Source organism: Lytechinus pictus, chromosome 14, assembly GCF_037042905.1.
Source record: "Lytechinus pictus isolate F3 Inbred chromosome 14, Lp3.0, whole genome shotgun sequence".
In the NCBI taxonomy this organism is placed as follows: Eukaryota; Metazoa; Echinodermata; class Echinoidea; order Temnopleuroida; family Toxopneustidae; genus Lytechinus; species Lytechinus pictus.
In genome coordinates this window covers 24,019,577-24,037,323 of record NC_087258.1, presented here as the reverse complement: position 1 = coordinate 24,037,323, position 17,747 = coordinate 24,019,577, and the positions used below count along the sequence as shown (strand labels likewise).

Genomic DNA, 17,747 nt, shown 5'->3' with positions numbered 1-17,747 from the left:
TTTTGGGGTGCTTTAGGTGAAACAGGATTTAGATCAATTTTATTATTGAATTATTAATGTATGACTTAGCGCTATTGTTAATCATTTATAGTAAATTATTGAATAATGATAGATAGAATAATTGTGATCAATTCGACAAACCATATCTCACCTCTCCCAGTGCCCTAATCTCAGTGAGCAATGTAGGCCTGATGGCTGCAAATAGGAAGGCCGTGCAATGTGCCGATTTTTAACAAAAATATTTGATCCCGTCGTCGTTTTCAGTGACCACAGTTATGAAAATGATCATTTCTAAGTTTTGAAATCGTGAAATCCACTACGTTTTATATCTTTAAAAGAATGCTTCTCCTTAAATTGCGTCACCACATGCTGTAGGAAGACCGTTTCATAAAGCTGTTTGTAAGTTAAGAGCGACTGGTGAACCTTTCTTACGCGCTTAATCATCGCCAATAAATATACCATTTTCCACAAGAAAGGATCACCAGTCGTTCTTAAAGTCGCTCTTAGCTTACGAACAGCTTTATGAAACACCCACCAGGGGTCTGTTGCAGAAAGAGTTGCGTTTAAACACAAGTCAAAATATCAAGCGCAGGTCCCGAATATGGATGCTTCATTGGCTGAACATTAAATTGCGCAAGATTTTTTGAGTTGCGTTTGATCACAAATCTTTCTGCAACGGGCCCCAGATTATCAACAAAGCAAAATCGGGCTATTATGGTATAAGAATTTATTCCAGTGACTTTTTAAAAGTGACAATAATTTATGATCCTTAATGCATGTTTACTCTTGCATGGCCTTTTCATTGATTTAATCTCATACAAAACACACATATCGCTGTTTAAAGAGTGACTTGTTGATAACTCAAATCAATAAATCAAATCAAATCAAATTAATAACAAGAATGCTTTTGCTTGGAAGAAATAATTTCTTACTAGTTTATGGGTCGAGGGGAACTATTAAAACAAATAGAGCAAGTGAAATGAACAAATGGAAAATGCTAAATAGTTTCAAGATATTTTGAAAAAAACTAATTCTCTTTATTCATATGACAAGATCATTATGTGGTGTTGATAAACAATATATACATGTATAATATATAATATACTCTGAACAGGCTGGCTATGATGATAAAGAGAACGAAAAAAATATATGATACAATATGGAAAGATTTAATGAATGAGGGGGGGGGGGAGAGAGAGGGAGATTTAGAGAGTGTATGGGGGTGAAAGAGGTGCAAAGTGAATAGAAATGGATGCATACATACTTGTGTAAATCACATTTTTTAAAACAAAAATAACACTCGCCGAATCTATCAGCATAATTTTTATACATAGTAATTTTCAAAAGAGCTCCTATTTGCATAGAAAGTTTTGTAATACAGGCATACTCATATTTCGTTATTATCAATATTGCACATTTATGGAAATTATGAAAACAGATCGCACAAGTAACCCGCATTGAATGATAAAACCCATTTTGGTTTTACATTGTATAAAGCCTTTACAGATAAAAAAAGTATTAGTCAATATTTTGCTACGTTTTTTTTCTGAGACTGGTAGCTTCCGATGTATGTTCACGCTTACGTAGTTTGTAAGTTAACTTTTGCAATTTGTGATATACATCAACCACGTACTAGGTGTAATGACGGTTATTGTTGAAGATAATTTCAACAAATAAACGACATTGATTAAATGAATCTCTATGTATGATAGTTGGTTGAAACAACTAAATGTATTACATTAGCGCCATCTACGTCAATACTCTTATGATAGTCACTCTTTGAAACCCTCCTAGGAATCCTGGTACACTCCCTGTTATGCCGAATACACCTGAAAAGCTGGTTTGTTTACAACTGACACCAGTTGATGACACTGAAGGACCACATCCTGAGATGTTAAAAATATTCTAGAGATGGAACTTAACACTAGAGTGTAAAATACTAAAAGTAACACCCATAGGCATTGAACTAACACCACAGATTTAAAACAAGGGCCTGTCTTACAAAGAGTTGCAATTGATCCGATCAACATCAAGTATATGGAAATCCATCATCATTGTCATTTTTCTCCACGAAATTTGCGCAATGCTTTTTAAACACAAAGACAAGCGCACTGAATTTTTCAAGAAAGCAATGAATGTATGAATAAAGAGCATGATTATCTACAAATGGTTTGAACAAACTTGCATTTCAGATGTTGATGTTGGCGTTACTGGCTTTCCATAGTTGTGGTTGATCGGAGCAATCGCAACTCCTTGTAAGACGGGGCCCTGATTAAAATGCATTAGTATGGTCCTCATGTACACTGGTCAACACGACAGTTTTTTTTATCGTGTACTGTAAATCCTTAATCGTGACTGTAAAATGCTTATTATTGTACGAATTAACCGTATTGCCTCCACAATCGTTTTTCTGTTTTCCACTCTGCTCTTTGATCATCCAATGTCCATCCAATGATGTTGCAGTAGTGACGCCATAATTTCGCTTCTTTTCAGTACAAAATTCAAGCGTGCTAGTTAAAATGTCCTCTTCCTTAATGGTACTAGTGTCTCACTCATCAGAATGCAAAAATAAAAGCATCTAACTATTCATGATATTGAAGAATTGAAATATATTTCCATTCCACTAATATATAGTTCAATAGTTTGAGATTGATAACATCTAATATCACTTTAATCTTCTGTAACCAGCTAATATTGCGAGGAGAGTAGCCAAAAGAACAACGGGAAGGGAACCCATCGGGCGAACATCTGTAAAAAAAGAAAGATAAAAATGATGTTTATAACATTTAGGAAATATCAAAATGGTGTTTATTTTCTTCAAGATATACCCAAGTATAGTTCCAAACAAGAGCTACTTCCATAAAGCTCGAATTAAATTAAAACTCATCTCCATCATTGGTTTAAATTTGAGTAACATTAAGGTTTTTAATTTTCTTTTTGAAGTATTCTCTACCTTTTTGAGTTCTATCAAAATGATTCCCTTTCATTAAACACATCTCTATATGGTTCATATTTGAGTCACAACAAAATGTTTTCCTTAATTTTAAAGTCAATTCTACATGGTTAACATTTGATAGACATCAAAATGTTTCTCTTTCTATTTAAACTCACCTGTACTTGCTTCATATTTGAATTACATGGAGATCTTTCAATTTGACTCTCAGTTATATCTCATTAAACTCATCTTTATTTGCTTCTTTTTTTAGTAAAGTTAAAATGGTATCTCTACTCGAGTCAGTATTTAGTTACTTTAAGGTGTTACCTTGTCATTAAAATAATCTCTCTCCGATTTATATTTTGTGTTACATCAAGATGTTTCCTTTTCTCTAAACTCACTTCAAACCTCAACTCGATTCATATTGAGTAATATCTATATTTTCCCTCTCTATTTTGAATTTATTTCTATTTGGTTCAAATTTGAGTTACATAAAGATGTTTCCTTTTGTCATTAAAACTCATCTCATAATTACACTCCCTGTTATGCCAAATAAACCTTAAAAACTGGTTTGGTTTACAATTGACACCAGTTGATGACACTGGAGGACCACACCCTGAGGTGTTAAGAAATAGTCCAGAGATGGAACTTAACACCAGAGTGTAAAAGACTAAAAGTGTCTTACAAAGAGTCACGATTGATCCGATCAACCTCAAGTATATGAAAATCCATCATCAATGTAATTTTTTTTTTCCTCCACGAAACTTGCGCGATGCCTTTTGAAAACAAAAACAAGCACACTGAATTTTCAAGAAAGCAATGAATGCATGAATATACAGCATAATAATTTACAAAACGGTTTGAACAAGGTTGCATTTCAGAGTTACATAAAGATGTTTCCTTTTGTCATTAAAACTCATCTCATAATTACACTCCCTGTTATGCCAAATAAACCTTAAAACCTTGTTCAAATTTGAGTTACATAAAGATGTTTCCTTTTGTCATTAAAACTCATCTCTACTCAATTAAAATTTGAGTAAAATAGATGTATCCCTTTCTCTTTAAAACTCACCTCTACTTGGTTTATTTTTTAGTAACATCCAGATTGGTTCATCTCTTATTTGATAGATGGTAATGGTTCCACTCACACGTCCCGTCACCATCAGATACGGTCTTCGATCTGTTGATTTCTCAGGAGGTATAACCCTATTAATGAGACAAAAGGAGAGTCAATAAGAAATCCAAATTTTTCTTGGTATCATACTGCTAATTTCATTCGGCTCAGTATTACATAACGATAATAAAGTGCATTCATAACCCATAAAATTGTACGAAAAAGTCTTATATTTTTGTATGAAGCAATATCTTTCGTGAAAAATTTGTATGTCTCAATTCATTTTTGTTTATTGTTATGCAATGGTGAAAAATTATTATCCGCATATATTTAAGTGATGAAGATGTGGAAATCGAATCATATCACATGTTGTTGGAATCATTTCATAACTACAAAAATGTCAACTTACGTTAAAGATTCTGGATCCGAATCTCCGAATCGTTTCGTTCTGTAAAGCTCTGAGAAAGATTTATCAATATCCCCGTCCCTGTTTATCGATTCAAATATGGGTAAATTCCCATTTGGTGGTACGCTGAAGAGAGCAATGGCACTAATTCGATCAATACCGACGAATATCAGTTTGGTTCCCTGTACGTCCGCAATGGCCAAGGATTCACACTCGGGGCCCTAGAATTACGATTAAAAAGAGAAAGACAGAGAGATCAAAACAGAGGAAATCCGCCGGTAAATGAGACGAAATTGAGAAGAAGAAAAGAAAAATGATATTTTAATAAAAGAACGCCATCAAGCATTTCAAGTATTTCTCGCAGAAGAATTGTCATATTTTGTCAATATAAACTGGAATGGTAAATGTTTTTTATATTCGTATAATCATAGTGTTGATTTAATTCACAGCAAAAACTGCGGTGTTAACCGGTGTACATAGATGACCACACCAGTTATTTTACACCGGTGTTAAAATAACAGTGTTAGTTTAGCACCTATAGGTGTTATTGCAACACCTTTGGTTGTTACATGTACACTCTTTGGTGTTATATTCAATCTCTAGGGTGTAATTTTAACACCAGAGGATGTGGTCCTCTATTAACACCCACTGGTGTCAGTTTTAACACCACAGTTTTTACAGTGTTCATTGTGAAATTAATACCCATATAATTATCACTACTGTCTTTATTACTTCAAATATTGCAATCATTTTTTACACTGATATTAATTCGCATTTTTATTATTTTCATTACCTCTGTCATCAATATCATTATAAGGTCTATCATTATTTCAATTTCATTTTTTATCATTATTTGCAAAAAACAGTGACTTACGTGTAGCATAAGTAATTTAAAGAATAAACTCATTATAAAATAATGAAAAAAAAAATACAAACAGCATAATACATTGTGAAAACGCTGTCTAAAATCATAAGCATGTCGTCTAAAACCGTCATTCAAACAAATAAGGTTAAACTTTTATGGTTGTTTGGGATTTCAAGCAAGTTGCTTAAAAGTTTAAGACAGTATTTTTCAGTTTAAATAATGTTTATACGTTTAACAAAAGTTGTTAGACTGACAGGCTGAAACAATGTGTTTAAAATTTTTAACAGAATTTTTACAATGTAATTAAAAGATTTCTTGGAATGCATACCCTTTGGTCTGACCACGAGTCGAATGTGCTGACCATAGTAAGGCTCGGATCTCCTACTCTGTTGTTGCCATTGTGTATTCTGGGTAGGTATTTAGCAGTGGCTTTCTCGATGATATCCCCGCTATCCCAGGCAAGGGTGAGGTTGCCTGACTCTCTGTCCACGCGGTACGCCGAGATGCCACGACCACCGTAGAAATACACGTTATCGTGTTTTAATGGCTGTTCAGTACTGCGACCGTCGATGCGACTGAATTCAAGATTACCTGGAGAAAAAAAAAAGGACAATAAAATCGTAAGAAAATTAATTTAATATTTCTAACCTAGTGTAGCCACTTCAGCTGTAAGCTGTTCTTCTATCAGGCCCTACATAACAGGATCAAAATTTTCGCACCGCGATGCGCGACGGATTCCAGAACGCAGTAAATGTATTGAAAAATGCCCGTCAAATGACAAAGAACAGCATGGAAATTGGTGAACCACAACAGCAGCTCGATCTGTCCCAAGTTTCGGAGATGACGCAGAATTGCAAGTATGTCGTTTATCTAGAGTCCGGGACGAAACTGCTGTTTTGAATCACCAATTTTCGATAAAGACTTCTTAGTTGTTCATTGTCTTGAAGGGCATTTGCGTTCTTGAATCTGTCGTCGTCGTGGAACGAAAAATCCATATTATTACACATCTCCGTTCTCCTACGTCGAGCGCTTGAGAAGAGAGCAGAATGTCAAATTTTTAAAGTCTTTTGTAAGACTCGGCCGGGAATCGATCCCGCGACCTCCCCGTTCATGAAGTGGGCGTTCTACCACTGAGTACCATGTACGGTAAAAAAATCTCGACATAGTGTAATCAGACTACCAAATATCTAAATCCCGCAGTACGTAAAGAGTCTGAAGAAATCGACGTGATTTTTTGTAACCAAAATCTTACTGTCAAGTACATTTGCATTACAGCACATTAAAAAAGGAGGAAAACATTTGGTAATTGGAGCCAACATAATATCAACATTCAAATCGAGCTATGCGTCAACTTAATAATGTTATTATAGAATAGGGAACATTACAAAAGTAAAAAAAAAATGCAAAGTAAATAAAATATTTGTACGTAATCTTCGATACTAATTTTACTGATTCATAACAATTATTTACGAACGTATTAACACTATTTACAGAAGGAATACCTTTATTTAATAAATTTTTATACAAAAAAAAAACCGTCATTCTAGGCAGTTTATACAAACTTATACAATACTATTCCTCCTGTAGTATTTTTAACAATTTAAATATTTTTGCGACTCGGGACGTTTCTCATAATTATTAAAAACATTTCGAACAAAATTTTAGAAAGAATCAGCCAATATAAGTAAGATTTCCATCAGAAAATCACTCTAAGCATGTACATGAAAACAAAGATAAAAATGGAAGGTGTGCATGGTGATTCTATTACCTTCAAGGTAATTTCTGACATGTGGCTTACCTAGTCTGAACGCATCTAACATTTCTTCATTGGTGACTCTTTCAAGTAGCTTGGCTGTCAACCAGTAATCTAGGATAGAGAAATAAAATGACAAGTATAATAACATAAATCATGCTTTATTATTGGTTAAATAAATTTCATTAGTTAACAATTTCTTTATTTACATTTTCTTCAACCCAGAGAAGAAAGCGACAAAGGAATATATATAGTTTTGCCATAATAACACACTAAATAATAACTAAGCAAATCCTGTGATGGGCACCTCAATGGTAATTATCATAATGATAGACGTAGCGATTCTAATGTAAAAACTTTCATAAAATCATCTTGAATGCATGTGCATGTGCGACAGGGCGACTTTAAAGAAAGAATAAGAACAATCTTGTGATTTACAGACTATTATAAACAAGTGTTTAATGAATTAGATATCCGACAATTTCCGATTAATTAGAGTGAGAAACATTCCCCTCTTCAGACCGGTTTTATAGTTTTCTATAGTAACAAGTCACTTAAACCAAAAATAATCATAATCATTTAGCTTAGAAGTCGTTAGCTATAAGCCATAGTTGTAGTTTCATAAGATGATCACTAAACACTGAGAAATAACATTCACTCTCACATTTAGGGTGGAATATTTACTTTTAGTCATTTTTTAATTTTAGAATGAATATTGGATGATGGCGTTCACTCGTAATTCAGTCAAAACTCATTTGGAATGAATAAAATGTATGCTTTGCGATCCAAGTATATCAATAGCATGGCCTCAAATTAAAGCAATGACAAATATTTCACAAATGATATGATAATTTTTGCAGTTGATAAATTAGAACGATGTATTAGTACCTGATGATTATTGTTTTGATAAGAATAATTATGCCCTGTTAATTGACAGCCGAGTGAAACAGCATTTAGTTGTTGTTTTGTCCTGTTATGTTTTTCCTTTTATTTTCGCTTTGTTTAATTTGTGACTCTGTTTGTTAGAAATGTTAATTTATCATTGTAACTGATGTTCGATAATTTGTAAAAAAGGTTAATTTTATTTTGATTGTAATCCTTTATGTTTGAATTTGAAATCAATAAAAATAAACTTGAAACTTTTATTAGAGTCAGAGGTGAATGGGGGGTGCTAGAGTTAACGCCACCCCTTGGGCTCCCGAAGGGGGGAGGTCAAAATCAAATACTCCATTGCCTGCTGACGAGGGTCGCACACGCACAACAAGGCCCCGTCTTACAAAGAGTTAAGATTGATCCGATCAACCTCAAGTAAATGGAAATCCATCAATGACATAATTTTTTCTTTAGGAAATTGGCAAAATGTCCTTTGAAAACAAGAAGAAGCATACTGAAATGTTGACGTTGCTGGCTTTCCATAGTTGTGGTTGATTGAATGAAGAATAAATCTTTGTAAGACGGGGCCCAGATGTATGGGAGGGTGTTACGTTGCAGCTCATCGTTATTTGGGTCAAACCATCTAGTCACGCCTCCCCCCCTTAGCAAAAAAAAATAATAAGATATTTCCGCCATTGAACGTTGACACATTTTGAGAATGGTATGTTAGACCTGTATACCTTCAGGAAACTCATCCCCCTTCTCGAACTCAACGAATTCTCCACCGCCCGGTGGGCAGGCGTGAAGATTACACGCGTATTCAAGTTGTTTGCCCTCGTTCGCTGTAACGATATAAGTCTCTCCATTTGCAGCAGTGTACGATTCAATCGCGTCGGGTTGGCGGAAGCTTTCGACGTCGTACTTCTGGAATCCTCGTCCTGTGGTCAAGAAAAATATTGATTATTCTTTTTATAAAACATTAAAATTGAAAATTCAGCATGAAACGGTTATCATGATCACTATGCCCATGAAAATCTAAATAATAAATCTTTGATTAACATTCTGCTTCGTTATCACCCCCATCATCAAAGTTGCGGTGCTAGGATTTAAGACAGAGTGAGGGAGATAATATGTTCCAGAAACGCAAAATATCAAAACTATTGTGATAAGAGGGACAGGATATCAATATCCAACCTCATGCATATTTTTCGGGAAGCAAAATACTCTAAATATCAATTTTAAAGAAGTAGTCATTTCTTATTATATGCAGGGGCCTCGGAACAGTTTTAAAAGAGGGGGGGGGGGCTGACTATGCAAAAAATCACAATTCGATGGTAATTTTTACGTTTTTGTACACGGTTTTTGGAAAAAGTGGAACCCCCGGTTCTGCATCTCCTGAGATGGAATCAAATCATGCTATGACCGACTAGACAAACCAAAATAATGCGAACGGGGGAAGGGGACCGAGGCCCAGGTTCCCGCATCAGGAAGACCTGGCAATATAGGGATATACATGTATAATATTTGGAGACGGCACTATGAGCCCTATCCCTGGAACCGTGATGACCCATGCCCCCCCTCCCTCCCCTGAGCCTGTTGGACTTTCTGGGAGGATATTGTCAACCTATTTTGGACTTGAACATGATGAACCCACTTTTGTTGTTTTACTGGATTTCTCTTTGGGCGTGTTTGTCAGATATTCAGGTTTAGGTAGATGTCGACAGATTCTACCTCTATATTCGCTTTATATTCACTTGGTCTACAATAATGATCTACATTTCCGTTCGTCTAATATCACATAAGTGAAGTGAAAACCGTTTGGTCTACTCTTAATATTATTGATTGCCGACTGGCTTTCAAGTACTCTTGGCATAATATCCAATTTGTCTAATTCTCATTTGTATACTTCGCAGTTAGTCTAGTGTCCATTTCGTACACTTAATTTTGTTTTTTACTTCGTCAGATGAAAAATTGGTTAATGAACTCATCTAACACCACGTAGACCATAGACATGATAGACATGGTAGATCAGGTGATGTTCGATCAACTGGATATTATACGAATAGGTGGGTGTTTCATAAAGCTGTTCGTAAGATACCAATGACTTTACGCCCGACTGATGATCCTTTCTTGTGCTAAATGATATCCCTGTATAATTGATTTATGACCTAAGAACATGTTCCAGTCGTGCGTAAAGTTGTGCGTAACTTTCCGAACAGCGTTATGAAACACCCACCTGGTTACAGATAAATAAATGGGCTAACTGGCGATTAGACCAAAATATTAGACGAACTGGTTGGAGACGAACTAGGATTTAGAACCAAGTAGGATAAGACCATATGGAAAATGGACGAAGTGGGTGTGGACCTCTCATAAATTTATCATGTTTGTTCAACTGCTTTTATTATGGGACCCCAATAGCCCCCACATTTTATGAGATCCTGGTGTGTATTTTCATTAATAATTATTTAAAATCCTATTCTTATTGTTTCTTACCATTGCCAGGACTAGGATCCAGGTCATATCTTTTCCATTGCTTAGCACCGAGTGGATGGATGCCTGTAATTTCATTCGCAAACAGGTCAACGGTAGCAATGGCGTTATTTTCCTGCAAGAAAAAAAACAGAAATATAAGAATCGAAAACACTATTCTAAAGATATCATTCATTTTAGTTCAATTTTTATAGTTATAGGTTTCAGGATTCATTGATTATTGTGTAAAGGTTAATTATCTTTCAAGCATTTTTCAAGCTGTGCACTTATATTATTTGAGTTTTAATAGTGGCTAGCAGTTATTTTGCTTCAATATGCATTACTAGTTTTCATAACATCCATAGACCCTCGTCTGTAACTTCCCTCTGTATTCGGGTACGGGAACCTCTTCCTGACCATCGAGCACGGATCCAATATTCAACCTGTATTTCTGTTTTTGTCTTGATGGAATATCATGAAAAAGCCAAATGAACCATTTATGAAGCGCGATATTTTACAAACGAACTTGTAAAGTATTACCCCGAACAATATGAAAACCTAAGAGATATACCTGTGCTCCATACGAGGGTTTTTTTTTCTTTTTAATGTAAGCTAGTCATCAAATGAAATTGGCAACGAAATTCACGATGTCGTGAATTTCGTCGTGAATATTCAAATTGGCGACGAAATTGGCGACGTCGTGAATTTCGTCGCCAATTTCGTCGTGAATATTCGCGATTTGGTCTATTTGCGATGTCCCTTCAGGGCCACCATATTATCCTAATCAAATCTTACCTGAAGACTAACAAACGCGGTGGTTTCCATGGTGTCAAAGGTGACGTATTCAGGTTCAAGACCTTGTGAGAATGTATTAGGTTGTTTGTCCCCCATCTGACCAGTGTAGGGATGCCTTACTAGCTTAGACGTGAACCACTCAGTCCTGTAAAAAAGTAAATTCATAATTATTTTAATTAATAATAGTATTAATATTATTATTAGTATTATCATTATCATCAATAATAATATTACTATTTTTATCAACATTATCATTATTATTATTATTACTATTACTATTTTAACTGTTATCATCATCATTATTATTCATGGTTTATTTCAAATTGTGTCTCGTGGCTCAATTAAAGGCCTACCCAATTTATAGCGAGAACTCTCTATTTTTATTATTATTATTATTATCATAATGACTTTATTATCATCATCATTATCAATAATAATATTACTATTTTTATCAACATTATCATTATTATTATTACTATTATAACTGTTATCATCATCATTTTTATTCATGGTTTATTTCAAATTGTGTCTCGTGGGTCAATTAAAGGCCTACCCAATTGATATCGAGAATTCTCTTCGAACTTAGTTTCCGAACTCGAGTTAGAACAGAGACGAATTAAGCCAGAATACGGTCAGAGTGATATCTCTTTGGATATTACTGTCTACTCGAAGTGCATTCTAAAGACTACAGTTTTGGCCAAGTCCTGGGCCCCGTTTTATAATGAGTTGCGATTGATCCGATCAATCACAACTATTGACGGCCAGCAATGTCAACATCTAAAATTCAAATTTTTTCAAAAAAATTCTTGTTATGATGTTTATTCATCGTTCTTTTGAAGATTCACTGTGATTCTCCATGTTTACTTTACTATTCCTGTAGAAAAAAAATAATGGTATGGATGGATTTCTATACAGTTAAGATTGATTGGGTCAATCTCAACCGTACGTGTATTCCGAGTGGAAAATCCCCGACAGCATCAGACAAATTCTAGGTGGCGATATTTTCATTCTGGATATTTCTATTCGATTACACGGCTGAATTCTCAACAAGCTTAACGATGCCTTTATCTTTTACACATTTAATCGAAACCATTAAAACACAAGGACCTATTCTACTTGGAGATCAACAATACGATTATTTCATATTTCCTATAATTAAATACAAAAGAAATAGTGAGTGGGTGACGTCATAGTCATCTCATTTGCATATTAGCCAGGATGTGCACATAACTGTTTTGTGAAATTAAGCGAGACTTTAAAATGTCATAACTTTCTTATTTTACATCCGAATTTGATGAAATTTTCAGTGTTATACTTGTTGGATTTTTCTCTTTTTATTCAAATCAATATTTCGTTGAGGTGGACTTGTCCTTTAACGATACCTGTATCTTTGTACATGTAATCGAAACCATTAAAACAGAAGGACCTATTCTACTTGAAGATCAACACCAGACGAGTGAATAGAATCAAAGCCATTTAATCTCTCTCCTATATTTGACATATATTCATATACGATATACAACATATCAATAAGAGTTTCGCGGTCTCACGTCTATATACCCTTAAACTGTAAGTAGTGGTAGTAGTAGAAGTAGTAGTGGCACCAGCTTTAATAGTAGTATACAGTATTATTATTATTATTAGTAGTAGTAGTAGTAGTAGTAGCATTAGTAGTAGTAGCAGCAGTAGCAGCAGTATTAATAGTAGAAATAAAAGTAGTAATAATAGTAGTAGTGGTAGCAAAAGTAGTAGTAGTTACGTAGTAATACTCGTTGTAATTGTAGATATTGTAGTTGTTAGTAGTAGTAGTAGTAGTAGTAGTAGTAGTAGTAGAAGTAGAAGTAGTAGTAGTAGTAGTAGTAGTAGTAGTAGTAGTAGTAGTAATAGTAGTAGTAGTAGTAGTAGTAGTAGTAGTAATAGTAGTAGTAGTAGTAGTAGTAATAGTAGTAGTAGTAGTAATATGGTATCTATCTCTCCCGCGCTCTCTCCTCTACATCTTTCTCCGCCTCTATCTATCTATCTATCTATCTATCTATCTATCTATCTATCTATCTATCTATCTATCTATCCATCTATCAATTTTATTTAGTTTTACCCACCTTGCATTAAATTTAGTGAAATCCATTGTTGTCACCGTCGGATTGAAGTTACCATCTCGAGAGCAGGTACCTCTGCTGGTTGTCACGCCTTGCTGAGGTCCTTGTGGTCCTTGTGGATTCTGCCTTCCAGGGGTTTGAGGATACAGTCTTTGGCCAGGTCTGTTCCATGGTGATTGTCCTTGACCTGGTCCACCTTGACCCGGCCCTCCACCAGGTCCCCTAGCTGGAGTCTGAGGAAAGGTAGGTCTCTGAGGTGGTTGCCATCGTGGTGTCTGTGGTTGATATTGTGGTGTTTGTGGAGGAGGAGGGTACTGTCGTTTCTGTGAGTAGTACAAGTAGTAGAAGCACAAAGGGTTGAAGAAGATAAATCAATCTATATCATTATATCTATGTATTCATCCTTATATCTGTTCATTTATAATATTTAGCATTATATTGTTAATTTGTCTTTAAACAAGCTTCCGTGATCACCGTTTTATATCCCAGAAGGAAAATTTGAAAGTACAATTACATTTGGTGTTGATGGAAAGTGCCACCAATGCGTCAAAGTTAATCCCTATTTTTCATTGTGTCGGGGGAGGGGGCATGAAAGTTTACCCAAATGCAAGATATCAACAACATACTTGGGCCTTACACCCATCCCTATATTAAGTAAAATGGCCAAATATAAGAATCGTTTAGTGGAACACCAAATAGATAAATGCCATTTAAGGAAACGAAAAAAAAAAATGGGTTCGTACAGAATCCGATAAAATGATCACCCAGGTGTCTGTATGTAAAAATAAAATAAAATATATAAAGTGGTATGGGCCAAAAAGTACGCTTCTGTATACGTTCATTGTAAATTTTAACATTTACACTACTTGCAACCGGCTCCTTTTCGTTCTTAAAAAATGTAATTAAAGTTTACTTAAATAAATACAATTGATATTAAAAGGCTTTCTATACCTGTCGGCGGAGTTGACCAAGTTCATGTCGTATAAGCCAAGGGCCCTGGCCGGGATTATTTTGTGGACCCCTTCCTCCTGTATTAGGTCTGTTGGTCTGTCCTCTGTTCCATCCAGTTCCTCCTGCGTTTGGTCCTTGGTTAGGTCCTTGGTTAGGTCCTTGGTTTGGGCCTTGGTTAGGTCCTCCACGATTGGGAAACTGAGGACCCTGGTTGTTCCAACCACCCCCTCTATTTGGGCCCTGATTGTTCCATCGAGGTCCTCCTGTGTTCGGGCCTTGGTTAGGACCACCGCCTCCTTGATTGGGTCCCTGGTTGTTCCATCCAGTTCCACCTCTGTTTGGCCCTTGGTTTGGACCCTGATTGTTCCATCCTTGACCTCTGTTAGGTCCTTGATTAGGGCCTTGGTTGTTCCATCCGCGTCCACCCTGATTTGGTCCTTGGTTTGGACCCTGGTTATTCCATCCTGGTCCTCCTCTATTTGGTCCTTGATTAGGGCCTTGGTTGTTCCGTCCGCCTCCACCCTGATTCGGTCCTTGGTTAGGTCCCTGCCATCTAGGTCTATTTGGCCCTTGATTAGGGCCTTGGTTAGGGCCCTGGTTGTTCCATCCAGGTCCTGCTCTATTTGGTCCTTGATTGGGGCCTTGATTGTTCCAGCCACCTCCACCCTGATTTGGTCCCTGCCATCCAGGTCCTCCTCTATTTGATCCTTGATTAGGACCTTGATTGTTCCAGCCGCCTCCACCCTGATTTGGTCCTTGGTTTGGTCCCTGCCATCTGGGTCTATTTGGTCCTTGATTGGGGCCTTGGTTGTTCCAGCCGCCTCCACCCTGATTTGGTCCTTGGTTTGGACCCTGATTGTTCCATCCACCGCCTCCTCTGTTGTTCCAGTTAGGCTGACCATTATTTGGTCCTCCTCCTTGACCATTGTTGCCCCATTGACCTCTTCCGCCAGCATTACCCCAATTATTTTGACCTTGGTTTCCCCATCTGTTACCTCCCTGGTCTTGTCTTTGGTGCATTCTTCCATACAGTCTAATGATGCTGACTGTTCCTTCAGGATTGACCCACTGAGACCCACTTCCTTTACCGGCTACAGCAGCAACACCTTCATTAGCAACAACGATTGTCGAACAATCCTTTGTGAATTTGATGCTTTTTGGTCTGGCTCCAACTGTAAAATTAGAAATAATAAACATACTATTTTCATTTAATAGCTCTAATGCGTATGCTTTATGGCATTTATATTTTTTCCGTCTACAGCACTGCCTGCATGATGAGGATGATGATGATAGTGATGATAATGATGATTATGATGATGATGATGATGATGATAATGATAATGATGATGGTGATGGTGGTGGTAATGGTGATGATTATGATGATGGCGATGATAATGACGATGATGATGATGATATTGAGAAAGAAGAATATAGCGGTAACTCGAACCGCAAGAAAAAAAAGGTCTTAACTTACCAACAAAGTCGCATTTTCTATTCCACTTTCGATCGACCCTTGAGAACTTTTCGTATAGTACTACAGTTCCACTGTCCGTTATTTCTTGTCCTTCCACAGCCCATGCTACGTAATTCCCGCACTCTGCGATGTCTGTCACAGGCTGAGGGGAATCGAACTTGTCCAGGATCTTGGGAAAGAAGATATCCGCAAAGTCGACAACGTGGATCCATTGTTTACCTGAAGAAAAAAATATCAGAAAAGCGGTTTAAAAAAGGGCAATGCAGCAAGTTAGGCAAGGTACCATATGGTAAAGCAAAGTTGAGAGGGCAATCTGAGAATAGCGTAAATGCGTTCATTCTGTCCTATTTCTCTCAAAGCTTTGTTACGAGCGTTCATACCCGACGATACTCCTTGGAGGTTTATGCAAACTTCTGGAAGAATAATAAAGAAGATAAAGAATAAAAAAGAAGAAAAAATAGAGGACGAATGAGAAGAAAAGAGGAAAAGAAGAGAAGAAGCCGAAGAAGATGATGAAGAAGAAAAAAAACTAGGGTAAGAAGGAGAAGGTGAAGCAGAAGAAGAAGAAAGAAAGAAGGCGAAGGAGGAGAGGAAGAAGAAGGGGGAGAAGAATGGAGAAGAAAACGAAGAACAAGAAAAAAAAGATATATTTATCTAGTTGGCTTTGCAATCAGTGGTGTAATGAGCCAAAACATTTATGAGCCAAACATGGCGTACGAGAGCAAGCAAAACATTTTATCTTTTTAAAATGAAAACTTGATTTATGACAGGTTTTAACATAATTTCGAGAAATTTGATATTCAACACTTTCCCTTTTATTTCATTTTTTTGTACAATGGTGGAGGAAATTAGATAAAATTGATCTTCTATTCTATACCATCAGCTTAGTCTTTTTGTCATGCCTGTGTATATTATATTGTAGTATACAATGGCTAACCGTACTGCCATATTCAATTCATGGTCAGCTCCGCCCCCCCCCCCCCCACTGTCGGCTCAGCCCCCTCCCCCCACTTACCAAACGTTCGAAACCATTCCAAGGCTCTGCAACTGACAATCTCCAACGGAGACAGGGGTGAATGATGGAAGGGATATAGATAGAGTATAGATATACTGGGTTCAAGGTCGGATGTGATCAAAATGAGCGGGTCTCTCTTATTCCCAAGTGCTACCCAGAACAAGGCTGCAGGGGGCAGGGGGTTATCGCCCCTTTGATTTTTAAGAAGTGAAAAAAGAGGGTAAAATCTTAAAAAGAGGAAGATAAGAAAAGGGGGGAAAAACAATGATGCAAAATATGTCGTATAATGAACAATATCAATAATTTTTTTCTGTCATGATGACTAAATCGATTTCAGAAATAGCCTAGTCCATCACAATTAATTTTGATATTAAACTGTGGAGCATATTAACTCTTACTTATTTATATTATACTATTAAAATACATTATGATTTATATATTATCAATTTTGAATAAATACTTGTAAGGTCTTTGGGGGCAGTTTTAATTAATGATTAATGTCGAGGGATGGTATCGTGTGATTTACTGATCATGTTCGCATTGAATTCATGCTATGTCATACATTTTGTACCTGAACCTGAACATTATTATTCATGGAAATGTTATTTGGGGCCATTCTGCTTGTATTTAGAGGTTATAAATGAGCCGAATAAATAATTCTAAAATAGCGTAATTGATTGGGGTCACTAATTCAGAGCCCTATATTTCACCGTTGAGGATTAATCTTGAAACATGTGCTTTTATACTAAGGGTCTCACGAACCTTGGCATGGCAGCCAGCAATCTCATATTAACAGTTTTAGTTTAAGCATGTCACTAAAATCCGTTTAATTGCGTTTTCCGGTTATGCTAATCAATATACTAGGTGGAGTGCTATATCATGTACACATTCAGTAGCGCTATCAGGTCGAATAACGTCTTTGTATATCTTATGTTACCATCCAATGCAATAAGGCCAAACACTAACTTTTACAGGTTTCGATCTTTGGTAATTAATGC

The 17,747-nt window shown here is 36.2% G+C and overlaps 1 protein-coding gene across 1 annotated transcript; it reads right to left on the bottom strand.

The window, feature by feature from the left end:
* Nucleotides 1-2,060: 2,060 nt before the first annotated feature.
* On the bottom strand, nt 2,061-17,282 carry LOC129276900 (mesenchyme-specific cell surface glycoprotein-like). The gene is made up of 12 exons (XM_064109170.1): nt 17,276-17,282; nt 15,735-15,953; nt 14,261-15,432; nt 13,313-13,632; nt 11,214-11,358; nt 10,443-10,554; nt 8,687-8,884; nt 7,119-7,187; nt 5,649-5,911; nt 4,459-4,676; nt 4,008-4,141; nt 2,061-2,748 (listed from the first exon to the last, which is right to left on the bottom strand). Exons 1-12 carry the CDS (start codon nt 17,280-17,282, stop codon nt 2,666-2,668), a joined length of 2,940 nt encoding a protein of 979 aa, XP_063965240.1. The 3' UTR covers nt 2,061-2,665.
* Nucleotides 17,283-17,747: the final 465 nt, after the last annotated feature.

Bases quoted from the DNA above. Each gene is read 5' to 3' on its own strand.
- LOC129276900 (XM_064109170.1), bottom strand. The intron at 7,188-8,686 runs GTATACAGGTCT...TCTCTATCCTAG, and splicing joins GGGGGATGAGTTTCCTGAAG to ATTACTGGTTGACAGCCAAG. The intron at 2,749-4,007 runs GTGAGTTTTAAA...CTTTTTTTACAG, and splicing joins AAAAAATAAACCAAGTAGAG to ATGTTCGCCCGATGGGTTCC.